The following is a 21,522-nucleotide window of genomic DNA, read 5'->3' on the forward strand; positions in this document are numbered from 1 at the left end:
ACAACCAACCAAAGAAAGCCAAACATGGCTAATCTATCACACAGGATGCCCTGCTTCTAACTCGTCTACCTACAGCTTCCCCATACCAACAGCCTCCAGAGGGTACACTTAAAGTCTTCCCTTCTTTCTACTACCAACCTTTCCCACCTCTCCTCCTGCCCTCCAGTCTACCAAAATGCAAGTGATCCTGGCTGACTCCCCTGTATAGCAAGCTCTGACTACGATGCCTTTGCATTTCTCATTTCTCATGGTCTTCGCTTATTTCTATATACTAAAAAAAATAAAAATAAAAACACGAATCAAACTAAAACCGGGGTCCTCCACCGCAGACAGCTGGAGGCGCTGAGGTGGCCTCCAAGGGAGGGACCTTGAGGGCGGGGGAGGGGGACAGCATTCCAGGCATGCATCGCTGGGACTGCGAGGGTAATGCGGTCGCGAGATTCTCTGGCTAGGAGTGGGTAGGAGGAACGAGGGGATGTTGAGGGCTGGGAACACCGGCCACCGGCCACCTGCCAAAGGTGCCTATTGCCCTTCGACGCGCCGGCGCCCCAACCTCTAAGGCCCCACGGTCTGGGTGGAGCTTCTGCGCATGCTCTCGACGCACGCGCACTCTCGGCACCGCCCCTCGAGCTGAGCTGACGTCACGTCCGCCGGCGGTCCTGGTGGCGGCGGCGGCTGCTGTTTTCTGCACAGGCCGCGCCGGGCCATTGCGTCCCGCCGCCTCCCTCCGCCTCCCTCCGCCTCGCGGGCCCACCCCCGGCGCGCTCGCCCACTGGCCCTGGGCGGCCCCCCAGGTCGCCCGCTTGCCCCGCGGCGGGTCGGCGCTCCTGGCCTGGTTTCAGCGGCCACCCCCGGACCACTTAGTCTCAACCCAGGTTTCCACTACTGGAGGTGAAGATGTATATAGTAGGGAGATGGGACCTGGGGTCTTGGACTAGGGTATTTTTATTTACTTTTCCGCAAGGAATGCAATTTACAGTATTTCCTCCAAGAGGACGCATTTATCGTTGTGCAATATGAGCATGGTGTCCTTACACAACAGACACCGGGTCACTGTACAGCAGTTTGGTGCTTCTTTTAAATACCCGCTCCTACCCCCACTCCCTCCAACTCATTAAACGTTTTACTCCTTTGGAATTTTGTTCTTAAAAAAACATTTGGTGCCCAAATTCAGTTCTTATTTTAAACGAATCCTAATCATTCCTGTGACTGAATTTACTCAAAGTATATCTTTTCAACAAGGAAGACCTTGTCTTTTGGAACTCTACCCTCCCTTGATCGTTGAAGACATCTCAATTTGTAAAACTTGAATATTATACTTTTTTTTTTTTGCACCGACATTTTAAGCAGTTGGGTAGAGCAGTGCAGTACTTTTTGGAAAATGCATTGCATCCATTATATTCTTAAAACACTAACCTAATTTGACCCTTCCTGATCACTTGTCATCAACAGTGTGAAGATTAATTTGAAAGACCCTAAGACCGCTGAACTTTTGAGTTCTGATGCCAGATTTTAAGTCCTTACCCTGTCTGCAATTTTGTGGCATCAATCGTCAATCAGCTACATTCCTGCACCTCTTCTGGTTTATAATTTAATGCTGTTGAGCTTCATGGATTTTGAATTTTGATAATTAAATTCCATACACTTGTATTTAAAGGAAAGCTAAGTGAGAAACCGGTGGCTTTTTCCTTTTTTATAACTTAGTTTTTCATTTTACAAAATGCCCACTTTAGAAAACACAGCTAAGCAAAAGAAAGAAAATCATCTGGAATCCTGCTTACTAAAGCAAACCATTTCTAACATTTCAGAACATAGTCTAACTTATTTTTAACGCATAATGTTTATAAAACAATGACAGAATCATAGTGTATATGGTTTGGTAACCCCTTTTGCATGGTATCTTGTCTGTGTGCCTGTTTCACTCATTTTTTATTTTGAACATGTGTTATGACTAGGTACTCTCATAAGTAGTACATGAACCTTGTGCAATCTATTTTAGCAGCTCAGAGGACTTTTTGCTCTGTGTCTTGGTTTTTGGCCAAGGCCCACAGGTGAGGCGGTGTTAGAGTCGTGTAAAAGGAAAGATTTAATATTGAGTCCTATGCAAGGGCAGGTAGTTTAATTATATCCAATTCATGGAAAAGTTGGAGAAAGTCATTGAAAAAAAATTCAATTCTTCATTTCTAAACTTATTGTTTTCCCCTTCCTACCTCTCTTGTCTTTCTGTTACCCAAGAATGAAACATGACTGAGGACTCACAGAGAAACTTTCGTTCAGTATATTATGAGAAAGTGGGTTTTCGTGGAGTTGAAGAAAAGAAATCATTAGAAATTCTCCTAAAAGATGACCGTCTGGGTGAGTTTTATAATTAAGCTTACTGGTTTTCAGTCATCCCAAATGTTCTGAAATAAATGTTACCTTAAAAAGATATCCAGAGGTGTTTTTTACCTGCTGTATTTTTCAGTGATAGGATGACAGCAGAATGGTATATTCTGGGAGAAGTTATGGTTTTTTCAAATTTATCTTTCACTGAGACAGAGTTCGATGTTTTTGAAAGGCCTCTTAAGAAGTCAATAATATTTTTTCTTATATTAGACTCATATATTTTCTCTATTTTCAGAGTTGTCGTAGCTTCTGGGTAAATTTACAACAACTCTTGCCATGTTTTTCTTTTATGGAAATAATGAGACTATATTATGTGTTGAAATTTTAGTTTCTTGTAAGCCAGTAATAATAAGGTTTATTCTGTGGGTGACTAAAGTAAAATAAACTGACCCATAGTTAAAAATAGTGCTTTATATGCGTAGTATGCTTTTGAAATTTCAATAACATTTCCTACCTGATCTTTGATCTTCACTAGACAGTCTGTGCTTTAAGTGTGTCTGGTATTATTCATCTCATTTGACAAGTAGGGAAATTTAGGTCCAGGAGGGTTGAGTGTGGTTTATTGGAAAATGTGAGCATTTGAGAGCTGACTAAGCCACTCACTAGGTATGTTAACTCACTCAAATCACTTCACTTTTGAACTTCAGTTTCTTTAAAACAATAACTACCCAATAAGCTTGCGGTGTGGATTAAATGAAACAAATTCTATAAATTGTAACTACTGCTACTGTTATAGGAAATGTAGTAGTATATGCAAAATGTATCTCCTATGCTGTGAAACAGTAATTGTTTTTAAATAGTTGGTGGAATGCCTAGGCTAGAAATCAGATCAGTGTTGCCTTAAATTTACTGACTGTATAGTAGGCTTCCTCTGAAGGAATGTCTTACTCTATTTTAAGTTTTAAATAATGGAAATGCACTTTTACATATTGTGACTAGCACAAAAAAATTAACTATTGTTTTTTTTTCTTCCTCTAGATATTGAGAAACTTTGTACTTTTAGTCAGAGGTTCCCTCTTCCGTCTATGTATCGTGCATTAGTATGGAAGGTGCTTCTAGGTATGAGACCCAAGAGTTGGAATTTTATTTTTAAAAATGTTCATTTATCATCTTACCAGTCAAAAAAAAAAAAAAAAAAAGAGGATTTGTTTAGGCCCTTTACTGAATGTTGGGTTTAACCTTAGAAGATTGAATTATTTCTTACTGCGATAGCCTTTAAGAAGGTGACTTCAGTGGCAAACATTAAATATTACTCTAAGAGTGTCAATTTTTTAATGATAGAAGAGAAAATAGCATATGTTCCCGAGTCAAGGTGTAGGAAGAACATTGTACTGGGAGAAAGAACTGGTCTAGGCTTTGCTGTTCACTAGGTAACCTTGAGAAAGACCCTTTAGGTTTTATTTTTTGCATCTGTAAAATGAGGATATTGAGCTAAATTAACTTTCTGGTTTTAGCTTTCAATTTATCATTTCTGTGATTCCTAGCCATAGAGGTAAACTTCCAATGAGTGCTATCAGAGTCAAAAAAGGAATTGGAGAGTTTTTACTTCCTAGAGCACAGATGAGTAAATTCCAATGATGGGTGGCTGAAGGAGAAGGGGAAATGATCTTGCTCAGTTCCTTTGGAAGAAAAAGTATATTAGGTGTCACAAGTGACTGGCAGCATCTCTTTTAGCCAAGGTTTTTTTCTCTCCCTGTCAGTGCTGAGCCTGTTAACATATGTAGTACCCACCAGTTATACTCCTCCTTTCTTAAAAAAAAAAGAAAGAAAAAGAAAAAGAAAAAAACTTAGAGTAATCATGGAATTCTCCTGTGAGGTAAGTATCAATATCCCAATTTTACAGATGAGGAAAAGGGCTATAAGGCTAAATAACTTGCCTAGAGCCTTATAGCCTGTAAGTGGGAGAGCTAGCCTTGAGCTCAGGTTTGTAGAGAGCCCATTTGAAGGAAGGGTAGATATAGACCTCATCTTCTTTCCAAAATGTACTATATTTTCAGGACTTGAGAAATCGGCAGTCCTAAGTCTGAGTATAAACCATTCTAGAAAGCACTGCATAATGACTTTTTTTGTTGCGCATCTCGACAGTCTTCGTGTACTTAAGTTTCTAGTAGGCAACTATGCAGTTAAAATCTAGAGAATGAGTGAAAACTATTTTAATTTTTCCCTGAGCATTTTTTTTTTCTTAAATCTTAGTGTTTCCAGTGGCCATCAAAATAAATGCCTTTCAAGGATAACTTTTAGTGGTAATGTTGATACTATCTATTTCTGCTGGGAAATACTGCCAGTGGATTAGTGGGAGATGCACTGTTTTACTTTTTGACATTTCCTGAGTGCCAGGGCTTATTTGGCTTTTTCATCAGTTCTGTTTTCTCAACTTGTCTTCATCAGAGAAGTCTTTGTTGTTATTTTTGAAGTAGTTAAAAGCACTGAAGATTTAGAGCTGCCATGTTATGTAGGAGACAGGTCGACTCTTCTTAGCATAGGTTGTTGATGAATTCAGGACTTTGTCATGCCTACTTCCTGATACCATTTTAGGTAAATACTAAGAAGAGACTTTTTAGGACTTGGTCTTAAAAACAAGTTTGAGGTTTAACATGGAAACACTGCTGCCTCTAGTAGTATCATGAGGATTTAACTACAGCTATTTAACCTGTACTATATTAGCCTAAATGTGAAGGACGCTTTAGTGTATTTCTTTGGTTTTTCCAGAAGCCTGGCACAGAGTCCCATAGATAAGGTAAATAAAGATTCATGTCAGGAAAAAGAGCATTTCAGCAAGTTTGGTTCTAACATTAACATGCATCATGTTAGCTAGAGTCCTTAGAGTTCATCCAACTTTTGTTTTCCTTAATGTTCTTTAGACTTCTGGATCCGTAATGTTTTGCACCAGAGCGATCCATAGTCAAATAGATTAGCTAACACTTATAGTAGCTGAGTCTATGCCATATATTTTCTAAGCGTTATGTATATTAATTTTTTATTCATCGCAACTGTTTGAGAGAGGTATTCTTAATTCCATTTTTTCTGATGGAGAAGCTAAGGCATAGAGAGATCAAGTAAGTTGCTGATGGTTACCCGGCCAGTTAATTGTCGAGCCGGAATTCAAATTGAGGAACTTTGACTCCAGAGTCTGTGCTGCTATACAGTCTCATTAAGTTTAATGAGGCTGGAATAAAGTAACATGTTTTTCTTTATAGCAAAACTTAGAGCCTTGAAAATTCGTCGTCACCATTTCCTTAATCTATTTGACCATGGTACCCTTTTTCTCATGAAGACTCTTGGGGCCAGTGTTCTGCACTCCCATTTCCCACCTCTGAGAGATGAGGAATCAAGTGCCCAGAGAGAGATTCTTGAGAGTCCCAGTGTTATCATATCTGGGGTTAGAACCTAGGTATACTGAAGGCTTATCTCGTGCTCTTTCCTCTCTGTTTTCTCTATGCCATTTGTTTATAAAAAGATGTGGTTCTTGCTCCAAAGCCCAGTGGGTAGACACCATCTTTAAATGGGTTCACAAGTGTAAAATGGCATCAAAATGTAATGTAAGGTGACCTTAGTGAAAATTAGAGATTTCTATGGTCTTGAAGATAGGCTACTTTGTGAGCCTTACCCTTGTAACTTTATTTAATGTTAAATACACCTGTATAGGCTCTTTCTCCACATATAGTCACATTGGGGTTTAGGGCTTTAACATAGGAATTTTGAGGGCACAATTCAGTCCATAGCAGGGGCCAAGTGCTAAAACTGGAGATGGGCCACTGGGAGCTAAGGGTGGGCCCAGGCTGACAGCCATAAATTGAATTAAATTATAATTGGTATGGTTAGTATCTTGATTTAGTTGACCTACTTATTCAGGGGCTTTGTATGTAATACCATTGTTTTCTCTTTAATATCAACGATGCAGTTGCCATTCAATTATTGATGGTATTTAAAACTTTAAAATTATTTTTGTAGTGAGAATTTCTAAAAGAGAATCTGCATGGTAATTAAATATTTATGTGAATTCTAGTCTAATTGTGATGGACAGCTTCTTTCAGGATTCTTTTTAATAGAGAAGAGATTTGAATTGGTGCCTCAGTATTTTACCCTTTTTTTTCCTGGGTCTCTGTGTAGGGATCCTGCCTCCCCACCATGAGTCCCATGCCCGAGTGATGCTATATCGCAAGGAGCAGTACTCTGATGTCCTCCATGCCCTGAAAGTCATTCGTTTTGTCAGTGATGCCACACCTCAGGTTGAAGTGTATCTCCGCATGTGTCAGCTGGAGTCTGGAAGGCTGCCTCGGAGCCCCTCCTTCCCACTGGTTAGTGGTGCTGTTGTTTGACACTTAGCTCAACTCTAAACTGTTCCATCTTGCCAGCCTTTGATTGCATCATGTTTTGCCTTACAAATTTTCAGTGACTCCCCTTTGACTATAGAATAAAAGCAATGCATCTTTCCCTGACATTCATAGCCCTGTATGTTCTGTCCCCATCTGCCTAATTTTTAAAAAAAGATTATGTTTTATTTTAAAGTAATTTTAAACTTATGGAAAAGTTGCAAGAATACTATCAAGAATTCCCACATGCCCTTTACCCAGGTTCTCCAGTTGTTAACATTTTCGTACGTTTGCTTTGCCATTTTTCCTATATATGTATACATATATTTTTTAAGCCATTTGAGAATAAGACCTGATATTTCATTACTTCAGATTCCTTCAGTGTATGCTTCCTAAAGATAAGAACCCCTCTAGGTAACTATAGTACAATCACTGAAACCAAGAAGATGACATTAATACAATATTAACATCTAATCTTCTGACTCCATTCACATTTGACCAGTTATTCCAATAATGCCCCTTTTCACAAACAATAAAAATTTTGTTTCAGAACTTATCAAATTTCCTATCAAGCTTTCACCCACTAGTTGTACTATTTGTTGGTATAGAATTTAAAAAAAAATGTTTTAGCTATTCATTTAGAAATCATTTTAGACACAGGAAAATGTTGCAAAATAGTGTAGTGTTTCCATATACCTTCATCTAGCATCCTCAAATGTTATATCTTACATGCCATAATATAATACTAAAATAAGAAAATGAGCATTGATACAAAATTATGAACTACTCTGTAAACTTTATGGAAATTTTACTGATGTCTTTTTTTTCTGGCCCAGGATCCAATCTAGGATCACACTTTACATTTATCTTTTAATCTCCTTTAATCTGGGACAGTTTCTCAGTCTTTGTCTTTCATAAACTTAACATTTTTGAAGAGTACTAGGCAGTAAAGTTTCTCAGTTTGGGGTTGTTTGATGTTTCCTCATGAATAAAATAGGTCATGCATTTATGGCAAGACTACCACAGAAGTATGATACTTATTACTGTTGGTGCTAACTTTGATCACTTGGTTATGGTGGTGTCTGCCAGGTTTCTTCAATGTAAAGTTACTATTTTTCCCTTTGTAATTAATAAGTAACCTATGGGGAGGAACTTTGAGACTATGTAAATACCCATTCACTAATGATTCCTGCCTGAAACAGTTTTACTATGCTGGTTGCCAAATGGTAATGTTCTAACCCTTGCATTCTGTCTGCATTTATTACTTGGCATGTTTTTTTTAATGAGGAAGGTTTTTCCTTTTCCCTCATTTATTTCTATATATCAGTATGAATTTATGCATTCCTTTTATTCAGTGGCCTATAATCCACTACTACCATTATTTATTTTGGCTCAGATTTGGCCACTAAGAACCCTTCCAACTGAGTTCTGTGGCTTTTTGATGAGTTCCTACCATTTTGAGTATTTCCTTACTTTCTGGTACCAAAAGATAATCTGGGCTTATCTTCACTTTCCCTACCTCAGGCCCCAAATCAGCCTTTTTTTTTTTTTCCTTTTTGGGTGGAATGTGGTATTTAGCAACCAAGAACAGGACACTAGATGTGCACCTTGTCACTGGCATGGCATTGCTTCTAGGCTCACTCAGCAGAAAGAGCTAGGAAATACATTTGTTTACATACTCACATACATGTGAATACATATTCACACACACCTATGTATGTTTATATACCTATTTATTTCTGTGTATTAAAAACCCTGAGTTCACACTAATACTTCTAATTCCAACGCAGTTTCACAAGTTAATTCTAGCCTTCACCCTTTCTATATTTGCAACTTCTTTCTCTGATAGTTGCAAATATGCAAAAGCTCTCATTATCCTCAGTATATTTGCTTTTTTGCTCATTCCCTTATTTGTAACCAACACTACCATCCACCTCTTGGCCCTGGCTTGCAGGCCCCATAGGCCCTATAGACCCTGACTGCTGCTTTGGCCCTGATACCTCCTCAGCCTCAGCCCCACAGGCCCCAATCTACTTTTTAAATTTCATCTTTAATACACTCCTTACTCTAGTTACTTGGACTACTTATTGTTCGTAAAGGGAAGAGATGGGGAAGAGGAAGAGTTCAGGCAAATGAATGATTATAGCTCTTGAGCTTTGGCTATTTTAATGCAATCTGCAAATTACTCTAGGCATTTTAACAATTTTTTATTTTGGCTAAAATAGAGTGAATTGTTCAAAATAGGGATTTTCCTGCAAGCTGTGCTATCCATAAAATTTATTTTATTCTCTTATTGCAGATTACAACCTGTCAATATAGCAGTTTGAACTTTTACTTGTTCTTTCTTTTTGAAGATAATGATTTGGTTCCCATGGACATGCATCTTTATTAAGTTTACCAAGAGAGAATGGCCCTGAAATAATTGGAACTGTTAACAAATTTCTTTAAATTTTACTTATCTTTGACAAAGTGAAGTTGGTAGTACTACATAGGTTCTTAAATTATATATTAAATTAGGTTAGATTATCTATTAGTTCAAGAAATACAAATAATAGGTTATAGTTGTCACCTCTTCCCTACTCAGCGTGTCTGTGCTTCAAGCCCAGACACCCTTACTGCAGTCTCGGGCAGACATACTATCAGAATGTTGGTTTTGAGGTGGGAATTCAAGAAAAGAGCTTCCTTCCCCTTATCTTCTTTCTTTACTTCTTTTCTCTCCTCCTCTGACACATTAATTAGAGTTTAGAAAGATGCATTTTCTATGATTCTATTATTTGACATTTTATAGAATATTAATAAGATGGAAATAGGCCCCAAATGAAATACTTTTATTAAAATAGGAATTTTGATTTAACTTGGGAATTTTTACAAGTGTAAGATACTTTTTAGTTTCTTTTTCTAACATTAAAATCCTTTAGCTCTTAAATCCTAGACTAAAATGTATTTTTGTGTAAGATACGGTGTTTAGAAATAAAATAGGTTTTCAAGCAGATTCCAGTTTTTCTAGGCTTTTTTCGTTGAAATTTACTTAAGAGTTTACTTTTATGTTCTGAGTATTAATGCAAGGTATGAAAAGTGCTATTCCTCTTATTCCTAAAATTCTAATTCTAGGGACATTTTAATTTTTTAGGTGTTTAAAGGTAGAACAAGATTTTAAAGGTACATATGAATGCTTTGAAATAAAGAAAATGCTTTCTTAGTCCTTTTGGATTTTGCAAATTCCTTTATTGACAAGTATCTCCAATTATTGTTTGTGCTGTGTATCACATCATTTTGAAATACTCTTCTAGTACTGAGAATATTTTAGGTGGAGAGAATCAGCACCTTGTTTCTGATTTATGTTGATTCTTTTATAGCCTTAATGTTAGAAGTTGGAAAGTCTCCTAGTGCTCATCCTGAAACCTGGGCATTCATAAACAACAGTGATTCATATAAATTTCTCTGGTTATTTATTCTTACCTCCCCCTCGGTCTTCTCCTTAGTATTGGACTGTGTACTTTTGGTTCCCCTTTGATTTATTAATGCAGCCTCTTCAAAATTTAGGGGGTAAGGTTTCATTTTGTCAAAGGAGTATGTATTCTTCTCTTCTGCTGTGCCTCCCTCTTGAGATTTATTATTAACCTTTCAGGATCCTGAAGATGAAGTCTTTCTTGCCATTGCTAAGGCCATGGAAGAGATGGTGGAAGATAGTGTCGACTGTTACTGGATCATCCGATGCTTTGTTAACCAGTTAAACAAGTACCGAGATTCTTTACCCCAGCTGGTAAGGGTTGCTCTTTTGGTTGTTGATGGAGGTTGCAGGGGGTGGAATGAGCAATGGTACTGAGGGTCTTCAGGAAATACACTTCTCCTGGTGCTGCTACAATTAAGAATAGACCTTTTAAAGTAGGAGTCAGCAAATGATTTCTGTAAAAGGCCAGATAGTAACTATTTCCAGCTTGATGGGCTAGATAGCCTCTGTATCCCTATTGCAGTCACTCAACTCTGCTGTTGCACAAAAACAGCCATCAACAGTACATAAAGGAATGGTCATGGCTGGATTTGGCTGCTGCAGGCCATAGTTTGTGTACCCCCACTCTATAGTATTCCTTATCTAGTATTCCTGGTCTGGAATTCACTGGCTTTATCTAGAATTTTCCCTCTGCATTAGCTAAGGTTTAAGTTGGCTGCATATGCTGGAAATTCCCCCCAAACAGAAACTTTACTGTTTTCTCTCATGTAACCAGAAGTCCAGAGGCAGGGTGGTTCAGAGCTGGTGCCAGAGCACCTCAGTGTATCAGCAAGGATGCAGACTCCTGTCCTTCTGCTCCAGCATCCTTAAGGAGGTTCCTCTTGTGCTCACAAGGTGGATGATGGCAAGACAGCCATGACATCTGTGCAGGTAGGAAGAGCAGGGCAAAGATAAAATTGTAGGAGTAGAAGAGCCAAGCCAGTCCAATCTGACCTCTTTTACACTTTCCTCTGCGTATCTGTTAGTGGCAGGACTGTGTCATCGGGCCGCCCTTCTTCAGCGGAGGCTGGGAAATGTGTTTTTATTTAAGCCAAACACATTGTGATCTCTCATTAAAATAGGATTCTGTTAGTGAAGAAGGAGAGACAAATGGATATGAGGGAGGCAGCGGCTCTAATTTGGGAATCCAGAGAACTGAAGGCTGCTTGCTTCAACAGCATAAGCCAGTGGTCCTTTACCAGTCTCTTTTTCTAGTTTCTTTCCTTATTTCTCTCATTTTTAAAAACGAATCTCTCTATTTTCTTAAATCATTGAGGTGTTTTATTTGAAAATTCTATTGAAAGCAGTCACTGTGACATGGGTCGCAGGACCCTATAAGGGGCACTGATAAAGGTTGGATGAACCATAAGGGTTACTGCTCTAACTATATCAGTTATCAGGGCAGTTGGTAAGGCCATTCAGCTTTGTAGAGCACTGTACGAGAGTGTTTTTTATGTATTTCAATTAAATAAAACTTGAGTTTTAGAATTTTGAAAGTTAATCCATTTAGTTGATTTCAATAAAAATAATTTAAACATGGCATTGAAGCGTCTGTAAATATAATGCTAGTTGCCTGATTCAGTCAAGATGTCCAAATCACACTATGATTTGATTAGCTTTTCTTATTTAATATTGGGGTAAATTTGATAGTATTTTGATAGCTTATTTTGAAAGAATTCATTTTTTATTTCTGATGAAACAAGTAATAGATAAATACATTCTATGAAATATTTATGAAGTAACAAAAAGTCTAGATGAATTGAGTGTTCCTATAGACATTATTATTAGCTTGATATTTATTCTTTTAGACTCTTTTATGCACATTGTGATGGATAGGTGTGTGTATATGTATGTGTGTATGCACACACATGATTTATATATGTATTTTTATATATAATTGTATTTTAAAAACATATAAATATTATCACATTGTTCATATGACCGTATAATTTTTTTTAACTTAATGTCTTGGAGGCTTTCCAAGTTAGTATAGATAGATCAGCAGTTTTCAGCCCTGAATTTTTATTAGTACCACGTGGGAGCTTTTAAAAATTACCAATGCCTTTCCTACACCCAGACGATTTAAGTCAGAAAATCGGTGGGCAGGGTTGGGGGTAGCCCTAGAATTCTAATTTTTTAAAAAGTTCCAGGTGATTCTGAAGTGTGGCTCAGGTTGAGACCTACTCTTAAAACTACCTTTTTTTTTTAACTTACTCATAGTATTTATTGTTAATAATTTGCTGCAGTTTAACATAACAGATCTATGCTGATAGTCAACATGCCCTTGTCCATGTGTATATGTATATATGTATGTTTCTCTAGGGTGGGTACCTATTAGCTCAGCTGAAAGAGAGACATTTATAATTTTAACTGCCAGGTTGCTCACCCAAAAGCCATACCAATTTTGCTTCCCCCAAGAGATTATGAGATTTCCTGTTTTCTACTCCATTGCCAGTACTTGATAGAATTTCTTGAATTTTGTTAATCTGATAGGGAAATGATGTCCATTTTAATTTACATATTCTCATTTTCTGGTGAATTTGAACCCCTTTGAATATGTTTCTTGGTCATTTATATTTGTCTACCTTTCTATTATTTTGCATGCTTTTTCTTTTTATTTGTAAGAGTTATCAATAAACTGGATATTTTTCCTTTGTCTGTTACATATGTTGAAAATATTTTCTCCCTCTCTGTTGTATAAAGATTTTAAGTTTTAATACAATTGGATTTGTCAATATTTTTTTTCCTTGTTTTGGAAGCTCTTTCTAACCCTAAGATTAAAAAAGTTAAAAAAAAATTACTTCTAGCTTTTTAAAATATTTACTCATTTAAAAATATAGTCTTTTAATTTGCGAGAGATTTATCGTTGTGACTGGTATCAGACACAGATATTTATTCTTAGTTTCTTGGTGGTGAAGTGCAGTACAACTTCAGCCAGCATGCTCCTCTTCTTCCCCTCAGTTATTGTGAATGTACTTCTTGCAAGACAGCACTAAATTTACTTTATTATGAATTACTTCAATTAAACATGTATCTTCCTTTTTATAGATGAGGAAACTGAAGCACAGAGCAGTTAAGTAACTTGTCCAAGGTTACACAGTAAGCATTAGACCCATCCCTTATATTAATTTGTCAGTGCATTCCTTTTTTCCCCCCCAGATTTGAAATGCCACTGTTGAGCAGATTTATTATATACTAGATTTCCATATATGTGTATTTGTATCTCTTTCTAGGCTCTTTTTCCCCCCTCATTGAGCTATTTGTCTATTCATGGGCCAATACCATGTGATGTGTTTAACATAGCTTCCTAGTATATTTTGATAGCTAGTAGAGAAAGTTCCTTTTTATTCTTTTTAAAAAAATGGCTTGGCTATGCTTGAACTCCTCCCTCCCTCCCCACCCCTCCTACACCAACCTATGGATGTTGCCTTTTCCCCTTAAGAACTGGATCTCTGAAGGAGAGGCGTCTCCTCCTACATGCTCACAGTGTGCATTTGGGGCCTGGTGCACCTGGGGCACGAACCCAGAACCTTCTGCGTGTAAAGCAGACGTGCTAACCACTACACTGTGGAGCCACCTAAACTTTTTTTTTTAGAAATGAATTTTAGAATTAGCATGATACTAAATGACCTCTAAACCTTTATTTTCCATCTTCAAAAAAAGTTTATTTTAATATATATATTATAATAGTATCTAACACATTGTTTTAGACAGTTATGAAGTTTTTTTTTTAAGTTCTTCAGAATGTGTGAGAAAAGCTAACTTTCTTTCGTGTTGCTATATGATTTTAGGCATCAGGTAATTTACTAAAATGTTTCTCTTTAGTTAAACTATGTTTAATCAACCTTGAAATTTATTACTGTTGTATAGTGGACTCTTCTTCTTAGCTTCTTGTTAGAGTTTCTATAATCTTGTCTGTCATCTTTTCAAGTTTGTGTGGTTTTACCAAGTAAATTGGTTACCACAAAGTATAGGTGGTTTTATAATCCTAGAAAAGTTAGCGTGTGATAGATAGTAATGAGCTTTTTATATTAGAGAATTTATATGGTGATGACGCGTTGTAGTATTCTGATTTATAGGCTTACATTACATCTTCTCTCCTTACAAGCTTTTGGAAATTCTGCTATTTGATTAGGCCTCTCATTGCCAAGGAAAATAGAGTCCGGCTTTAGTGGTGTGATATGGAAGACCCCTGTTGGTAATCTCTTTTCAGAGTAAACTGCTCTTACAGTGTCTCAGACTTAATTGTGTTTAGTCATTAAAGTAAGCAAGCTTTATTGATATTGCTATAATTTTTTAAAGCTATTCTAGAGAGAGGAGTTTTTAAATTTTTAAAAATTTTTAATTTTTTAAATAAATACTATTAGCAGCCTCTTCCCGATTTTAATATAAATTCCTCTCAAGGTTGTTAAGTCTCTTTTTGCCAGGTTTTGCCTTCTGTTGATGAGGTACGCTTTATTTTATTCATAAAGTAAGAATTCAAGGTCATGGAAACTCTGGAAATAACCTAATGTTTAACAGTAAAATATAATAATCACATCAACCATTTGCTGAGTACTAAAAATTTCAGGTAATATTAATGTTATCTCCTTCCACTTAGAAAAAGTGTTATAGATAATAGCTTTGTATGTACATCTTTTCATATATTTGCCAGCATATTTTTGGGATAGAGTCCCTATAAATGGATTGACTAGATCAAAGAGTAAATGCATATTACTTTACTAAATATTTCCATGTTCCTCTTCATTTAATGCACAGTATGTATTCATTCAGCAGCCATATATTAAGTGCTTACTCTGCCAAGTAATGTTCTAGGTACTGGAGAACTAGCAGTGAATAAAACAGATATAGTCCCTGCCCTCTCTGAGCTTTCAGTCTGACAAAGGAAAGAGACAATAAATAGTTTTAAATTTTTACTCATCCGTATCTTTGTTATTTGTACTGTCTTTTAGATGAAATATTCTTTACCGCAAGGTATAATACATAAATGTATATGTGTTTTCACCAATGTCACTTTGTGAAAAAAGTACATATATACCTTTGGCAGAACTGATCAAAATCCTAGAATAGGGTTTTAGAGGTGAAAGGCCAGAACAGGAGCCCTTTGGCAACTTACACTTTGGAGAAAAATCTCCTGATTTGGGGAGTTGTCCGTAGTGTTCTTGAGAAGCTGTAGGAACTGTTAAGTGGTGGAAGTAAGTTGGATAAACAAAAAACAGTTAGAAATCCTCTGAAAGAGATGGGGAAATCAGACCAGATATAAATATGTTGGCCCACTTTGTCTGGCTAACTTCTGTCTATTCTTCATGGGCCAGCTCAAAGGTCACCTCTCTGGGAAAATGTTTTTGGCTTCTAAAGCCTAGGTTAAGATTCCTACATTGGTGTGCCCAGCATTTCATGTGTATCCCCATCACAGCTATATTACAGTATATTCTAGTTAACTCTTCACTGGGCTCTCAATCAGGCTGTAAGCTCCTTGAAGGCAGGGACTTAATCTTATCTTTTACTGTATTCTCTGTATATAGCACAGGGTCTGGCTATAGCAGACCCTGTAGGGTTAGGAATCACCTCTTCGGCAGAAGCATAGGGATGTAGATATTTAGTACAATAAACATTTGCAGGTGTTTAGGTGATAGGGGATCTGGTTATGCTCTTCTGGACAGGGAGTACAAACTTTAGGATTTGACCCTTAGGGCCCATTTGTAGCCAGTGAACCCTAAATAGAGCAGCCTGTGCGAGGTGGACTGGACCCCGTCTGGGGAAGCTAGCTTTATTAGCTTCCTAAACTTCTAGAGTTGCCTGCTGCTTAACCTTATATGGTAGAGGCTACCAGACAGAATCCAGGTACTTTGTTCCCTCTGCAGTATTCCTCTGTCTCCTGAGAATTGTTGTACACACTTTGCTGGGTACTGAGCTTCTCTTCTGGGCATCCTGTGTTGGATGAACCTCCTTTGCATGGTGCACAGGAGTGCTCAGTGTAGGTCAGCAGATGTGTGGTCCGTGACCGATGGGCCCTTTTCATCCCCAGCTCTATTTCTCATCCTTCCTAGCTCCCTCTTCTACCTTAGTCTCACTCTGTTTCTGTGGTCTTCCCCTTCCCTTTTCTTCTGATTCCTATGTATGTGAGCCACTGCCCTAGAGCAGCTAGGAATATCATGGGCCTTTCTAAGCTCCCCAAAACAATGAAATTTTGCTTTGGACTTTTTCCTTAGGCTTTTAAATCTGCTAAGTGCAGTTACTATTAGGGTGACCAACTGTTCCATTTTGCCTGGGACTGTCCCAGGAAATCCCTCAGTCCTGGACGGGTGGTTGCTCTGGTTTCGCTAACTTGGGAAACTGTTGCATCTTTTTTTTTTAGCACTTCCTTGCATTCAGCATGTATGTTTTTTCATCATAAGCTAGAAGATCAGGTAATGTTATGTCACAGGAAATGAATAACCTCTTCCTGTTTAATCATTAGCCAAAGGCTTTTGAACAATACTTGAATCTGGAAGATAGCAGGCTGCTGAGTCATCTGAAGACGTGTTCTGCAGTGTCCAAACTTCCTTATGATCTCTGGTTCAAGAGGTGCTTCGCAGGGTGCTTGCCTGAATCCAGTTTACAGAGGCAAGTATTTCTTTCAAAGACATACTGAAGGCTTGGAGTTGGGGAAGAATGCTGGTTTTTCATGTGATCATCCCTCAGAATGTAAATTTGCTTTAGAACAACATTAATTTAAAGCTAAATTCTCTAGCAACTAATATAACAACTTGTGATTCTGCTTATTATATATACAATTAGAGATATTAGAATACTAATTTAATGATAACAAAAATTAATATTACAAATATTAGAAAATACATTTATATAAATTGAGGGCCCTCAGTCCGTTAGATGCTATCTGAATCTGAAACAGTTTCCAAGAGTTTATGTATATAGACATGGGCTTTTCTTTTCCATAAATGTCGATCCTAATTTAGCGAAAATCTTGGTATTTCTTAGTTTCATCATGACATCTTTATTTTTATTTTTTAAATCATATTTATTTATTTATTTATTTACTTACTTCTTTATTTTTTAATGCCTACAGCACTTGATATTCCTAGGTGGTCTCCCATCCAAGTACTAACCAGGCCTGACCCTGCTTAGCTTCTGAGATTCATCATGACATCTTTAAAATAGCTAAAGGTAGTCAAAGATTTGAGATTCAAACTCAGAGTCTTTAAGTTTAGTGAAAGCATTAGTTTCAGACATGTGTTATGGATATTTCAGAGTCCTGGCCCTTTCCTTCCAAGATGTTATGATGTAGTTTGGAAGAAAGGCAATACACAGAGAATTACAAGACAATACATACTTAAGCATATAGAGTCTAATACCAATTTTAAGAGTTTTAGGAATTATTAGCATACTTATTTTTTGGCATGGTTGCAGATCAATGACTAGCTCCTTAAGCCCTTGGAGAAGTTTAAGGAATTTGAACCACTGGAAAATGAAATTCAATATATCTCATTTCATCTGCTTCTTTTGTTGTTCCTTAGCATGTTATGATTATATTAACAATACAAAATATTAATAAAGTCTAAACTTTGTTTCAGAACTTTCCTTTCTTTCCCCAAACTGTCAGGTTTACAACATTAGGGAATGGGCATTCGGTAGGTTCCCAGCAGAGCAAGTACTTTTTAGTGATCATTCCCTTTTCCCTTCCAGTGCTCCTTGTGTCTGAAATAGATTTCAAATAGCTGATTTGTTTTGTTGATAATTATTTCATTATGACTTTTCTGTGGAGCTTATCCTTAAAACAGGATTTAATTTTGTAGTTTGAGATGTCTAGTAAACAAATTTCAAACACATAATTTGATTATTTCTTTCTTCATTTTTGTAGGGTTTGGGATAAAGTCATAAGTGGATCCTGTAAAATCCTAGTTTTTGTAGCTGTGGAAATCTTATTAACCTTTAAAATAAAGGTAATGGCACTGAACAGTGCAGAGAAGATAACAAAGTTTCTGGAAAATGTAAGTGTACTTTATTTGATTTGATTGTGAATCTAGAAAGGAAGTCAGCTTAGCAAACCAGATTGTTCCATTGCATTAAATTATTTCAGAGAAATAACATAGTATATTTTTACATTATAAGAAACAATTTTTCTGTTGAAAAATTTTAGCTTAAAGTTCATCTGTGGAGTATAGTATGCATCCTCCATTTGAGGGACGATGGTCTGAGCCATGAGACTGTCGCATTGACTATGCTTAGGACCAGAGTCTTGTCCCTGATGGAGATCTATCACTTTAGGATGAGTGGTCCTTGTTAATGGAATAGGAATCCTGGTGTTTTGGGGATTTTGTAAACCCTTTCATTCCTGTTGCCATGTCTGTTCAAATCCCAATTGGATTTGTTGACAGACTTAAGTATAAACAGTGCATGTTGAAAAAGATCTAAAAGAATCTGCTTTTTCCTCTCTCTGCATTTTAGAATGCCCTTAACCAGGCAAGAGGTAGAAGTAAAGAGACTTAGTATGCCTGAAGTAATTTCAGTGGACCTAGAATTGATTCTTCTTTTTCCCCAAATCAGTTGATATTAACATTTGAACAGTGGTCCAGTAATTACTAAGTACTTAGTGAATGTGTGTTGAGTAAATAACTCATCATCATTATAATAATTAGTGGCTAACAGTGCTAGGGCCTGTGTTAAGTGTTTTTCATGGATTATTTCATGTCATCCTGAAACAGCCCTATGAAGTGGGGTCCGAACTCAGGTATAGCTTAGGTAACCTGCTTAGGGGCACACAGTTAGTAGGCAGTGCAGGATTTGAACCCAGGCAGTCTGACACCAGAGTACCTTAGGACATCCTCAGGTGGCATGTGAAACAAGGATCCTGGTAGCCTTTTATGTGATCACTTTCTGAAAAACAGCGAAAACTCCATTAGAAATAAATTTTATGCCACAGCAAATGAGGGAGATACTGAAGTTGTAAACACTGAAATTTTATGAAGACTCTTTGCTTGTTCACAGATTCCCCAGGACAGTTCGGATGCAATTGTGAGCAAGGCCATCGATTTATGGCACAAACACTGTGGGACCCCGGTGCATTCAGCCTGAGCCTTCTGAACAATGTGCACAGTCTGCTGGGCCTGCCCTGAGCATTTTGATCTCGTGACATGATCTACTAAACTGATTGAAAGCAGGGTTCTTGCTTTGGTGCTCGAAGTGTAATTTCTTTTCCCGGAAAATTATTTAATTAATATATCTGTTATTGCTGTATTGTGGAGCAGCACCTTTCAGTTACACATAAGTATAAAATTCCACTCTGAATACAGTTTAAAAGTGTTGGAGTTTTTAAAGCAGTTCAGGGTGGGTGGGTGCTTTAGTAAGCAGTGCGTAACCAAGCCTGTCCTGCTTCTCTCTGGTTAGCACTAAGTAAGTGACTTTCTAAGGTCTGTTTCTGGAATAAAGAATAACTTCCTTTTGTTGACAACTCAGATTTGGCTGTGTTGATGCAGTACTTGTCTAAATCTAAGCTGACTGCTCTCTGAGGCTTCATCTTGCTAAATAGGTTTAAATAAAGGCCTTACATTTTTTTCTTTGTGCCAGTTGGAATGAAATAGATACTGAACAAAATGTCTAAAATTACCTACCAGGAGAGAGGATACTTGTTGATATTTTTCTGGACTCGTGTTTTTTTTTCTGATGGGTCATTAAATGTTGGAGAGGGGGTAGTTTGGGGAGCTCTCTGCCACCCAGAATAGGAGTCAGAGAAATAACAGGTTAAGGTTAAGAGCCATATTGTGCCACATAGCGGTAAGCGTTCATCAGATAGTGGCAGGCTTTCAGACTGGTAAGTGAGACATAGCCCTTTGTTTAAGACTGAGTCAGCTCTCAGACCTGTAGGAGCCTGAGTGGTGAGCTGGAGTCTTCACCCCGCCAATCACCCCTCCCAAAGAGGAAGGAGACCAGGAAATTTTGGAGTTATAAATCTGAGAATTCAGTCTCTCCATAATATGTAAAATAACTGTCTAGAAAGAGTTCCGAGCAACATGAGTTGTTGAAACCAGCAGATACTTCTGTATAGTAGTAGATCCAAAAATATTTAATATTTTAAAACAATAAAAAACACTCAGAAGAAAACCTCTTAAAGCAAACTGCTATCTACAGTTAGTCCTTTACATTTATCCAGTGATTGTCTTGGCCCCTGAAGAACTTTTAATCTAGTTTGGGATTTAAGAAAAAAACACATGAGAAGGAATTTCTGCTTCAATTTCTGCTACCTGGCGATTGTGGGGGATGTGTAAAATTCACAGAGAAGTCATAAAACAATAATTTTACCTCTAATTTATGAGCTACATATCATTTGTACAACTTTTTTAGGAAAATAAAGGTTATAAAGTCAAGTATGTTAGTGAATCTCAATTCTGGAAATAAGAAAAAAAGAATTAACAATCTCTCAACAAGATAGTGCCAGCTTACGCTTAAATGTCAGGAGAAGACTGGCATGCCATAGAGAAAGTGTGGGAGGCAGGGGAGAGAGGTGGGCCTAGACTTCTTGGTGGGGAGGAAGCTTGGGGGCTGTCATATTTCTCTGCACAATTTTGGGGAGGTCTAGATATGAAAGGGAAAATCTTTACTGTACTGCCGAGGGCTCAGAAAATAAGTACTATATTCTGCAAGTAAGTTCTGTCAAACCCAGCTGGTAAAACCTTTTTAACTACAGGGTGTGTGTGGGGAGCAGATTTTTTTTTAAGCGAGTCAATATGATATCAAGAGTTTATTAGAAAACAAAACGGCTCCATTTCAGTAGAAGGGGTTTTTAAGGCCCACTGTGGAGAATAGGTAAAGATCCAATTACATTTTAATATCAGAATTTTCATTTGCTGAGAGCTAAGTATTTTCAAAATGTTTCTGCCCACTGCCTTTGGTGAGAAGCACAGCTCCTGATGAAAATGACCCCCCATTTCCCTTTTTTCAAAACATGTCAGGGTAGTAAAGAATTTCTCTATGTTCAAGCCCAGGGTTTCTGCTCTAGCCAAAACTGTTGTGGAGTTCTCCCTTGGAAAACTGTGATTTAACAGTATTACATTTAGTTGCCAGTACTTCCTTTCTATAGTGTCTTCCTGTTAAACAGGTGAGAGAAGCTCTAAATCTGCTCTGCTAGGAGTTAGAGCCAAGGAAGTTCGTGTATGCGCATGTGCGTGGACGCAGGAAGGGGGCAGCTCTTGCCTGATAACATATTTGGCAAATTACATGTACACAGGCTTGTGTATGTGTGTCTGAGGCTACTTCAGGAAATGAGGTCAGGGTTCATTAGAAGTTCTTTTTTTTTTTTTTATTAATGGAAAGTTTGCTTGAAAATCGTAGGGCAAC

The 21,522-nt window shown here is 37.5% G+C and overlaps 1 protein-coding gene across 1 annotated transcript; it reads left to right on the forward strand.

Annotated features, from left to right (window-relative positions):
• The first annotated feature begins 686 nt into the window (after positions 1-686).
• On the forward strand, positions 687-19,745 carry LOC107499258 (TBC1 domain family member 7). The gene is made up of 8 exons (XM_016123274.2): positions 687-891; positions 2,236-2,355; positions 3,364-3,444; positions 6,496-6,683; positions 10,327-10,461; positions 16,649-16,794; positions 18,050-18,179; positions 19,177-19,745. The coding sequence occupies exons 2-8, from the start codon at positions 2,244-2,246 to the stop codon at positions 19,261-19,263; spliced, it is 879 nt and encodes a 292-aa protein (XP_015978760.1). The 5' UTR covers positions 687-891; positions 2,236-2,243; the 3' UTR covers positions 19,264-19,745.
• Positions 19,746-21,522: the final 1,777 nt, after the last annotated feature.

Source organism: Rousettus aegyptiacus, unplaced genomic scaffold (assembly GCF_014176215.1).
Source record: "Rousettus aegyptiacus isolate mRouAeg1 unplaced genomic scaffold, mRouAeg1.p scaffold_m13_p_1, whole genome shotgun sequence".
Lineage (NCBI taxonomy): Eukaryota > Metazoa > Chordata > Mammalia > Chiroptera > Pteropodidae > Rousettus > Rousettus aegyptiacus.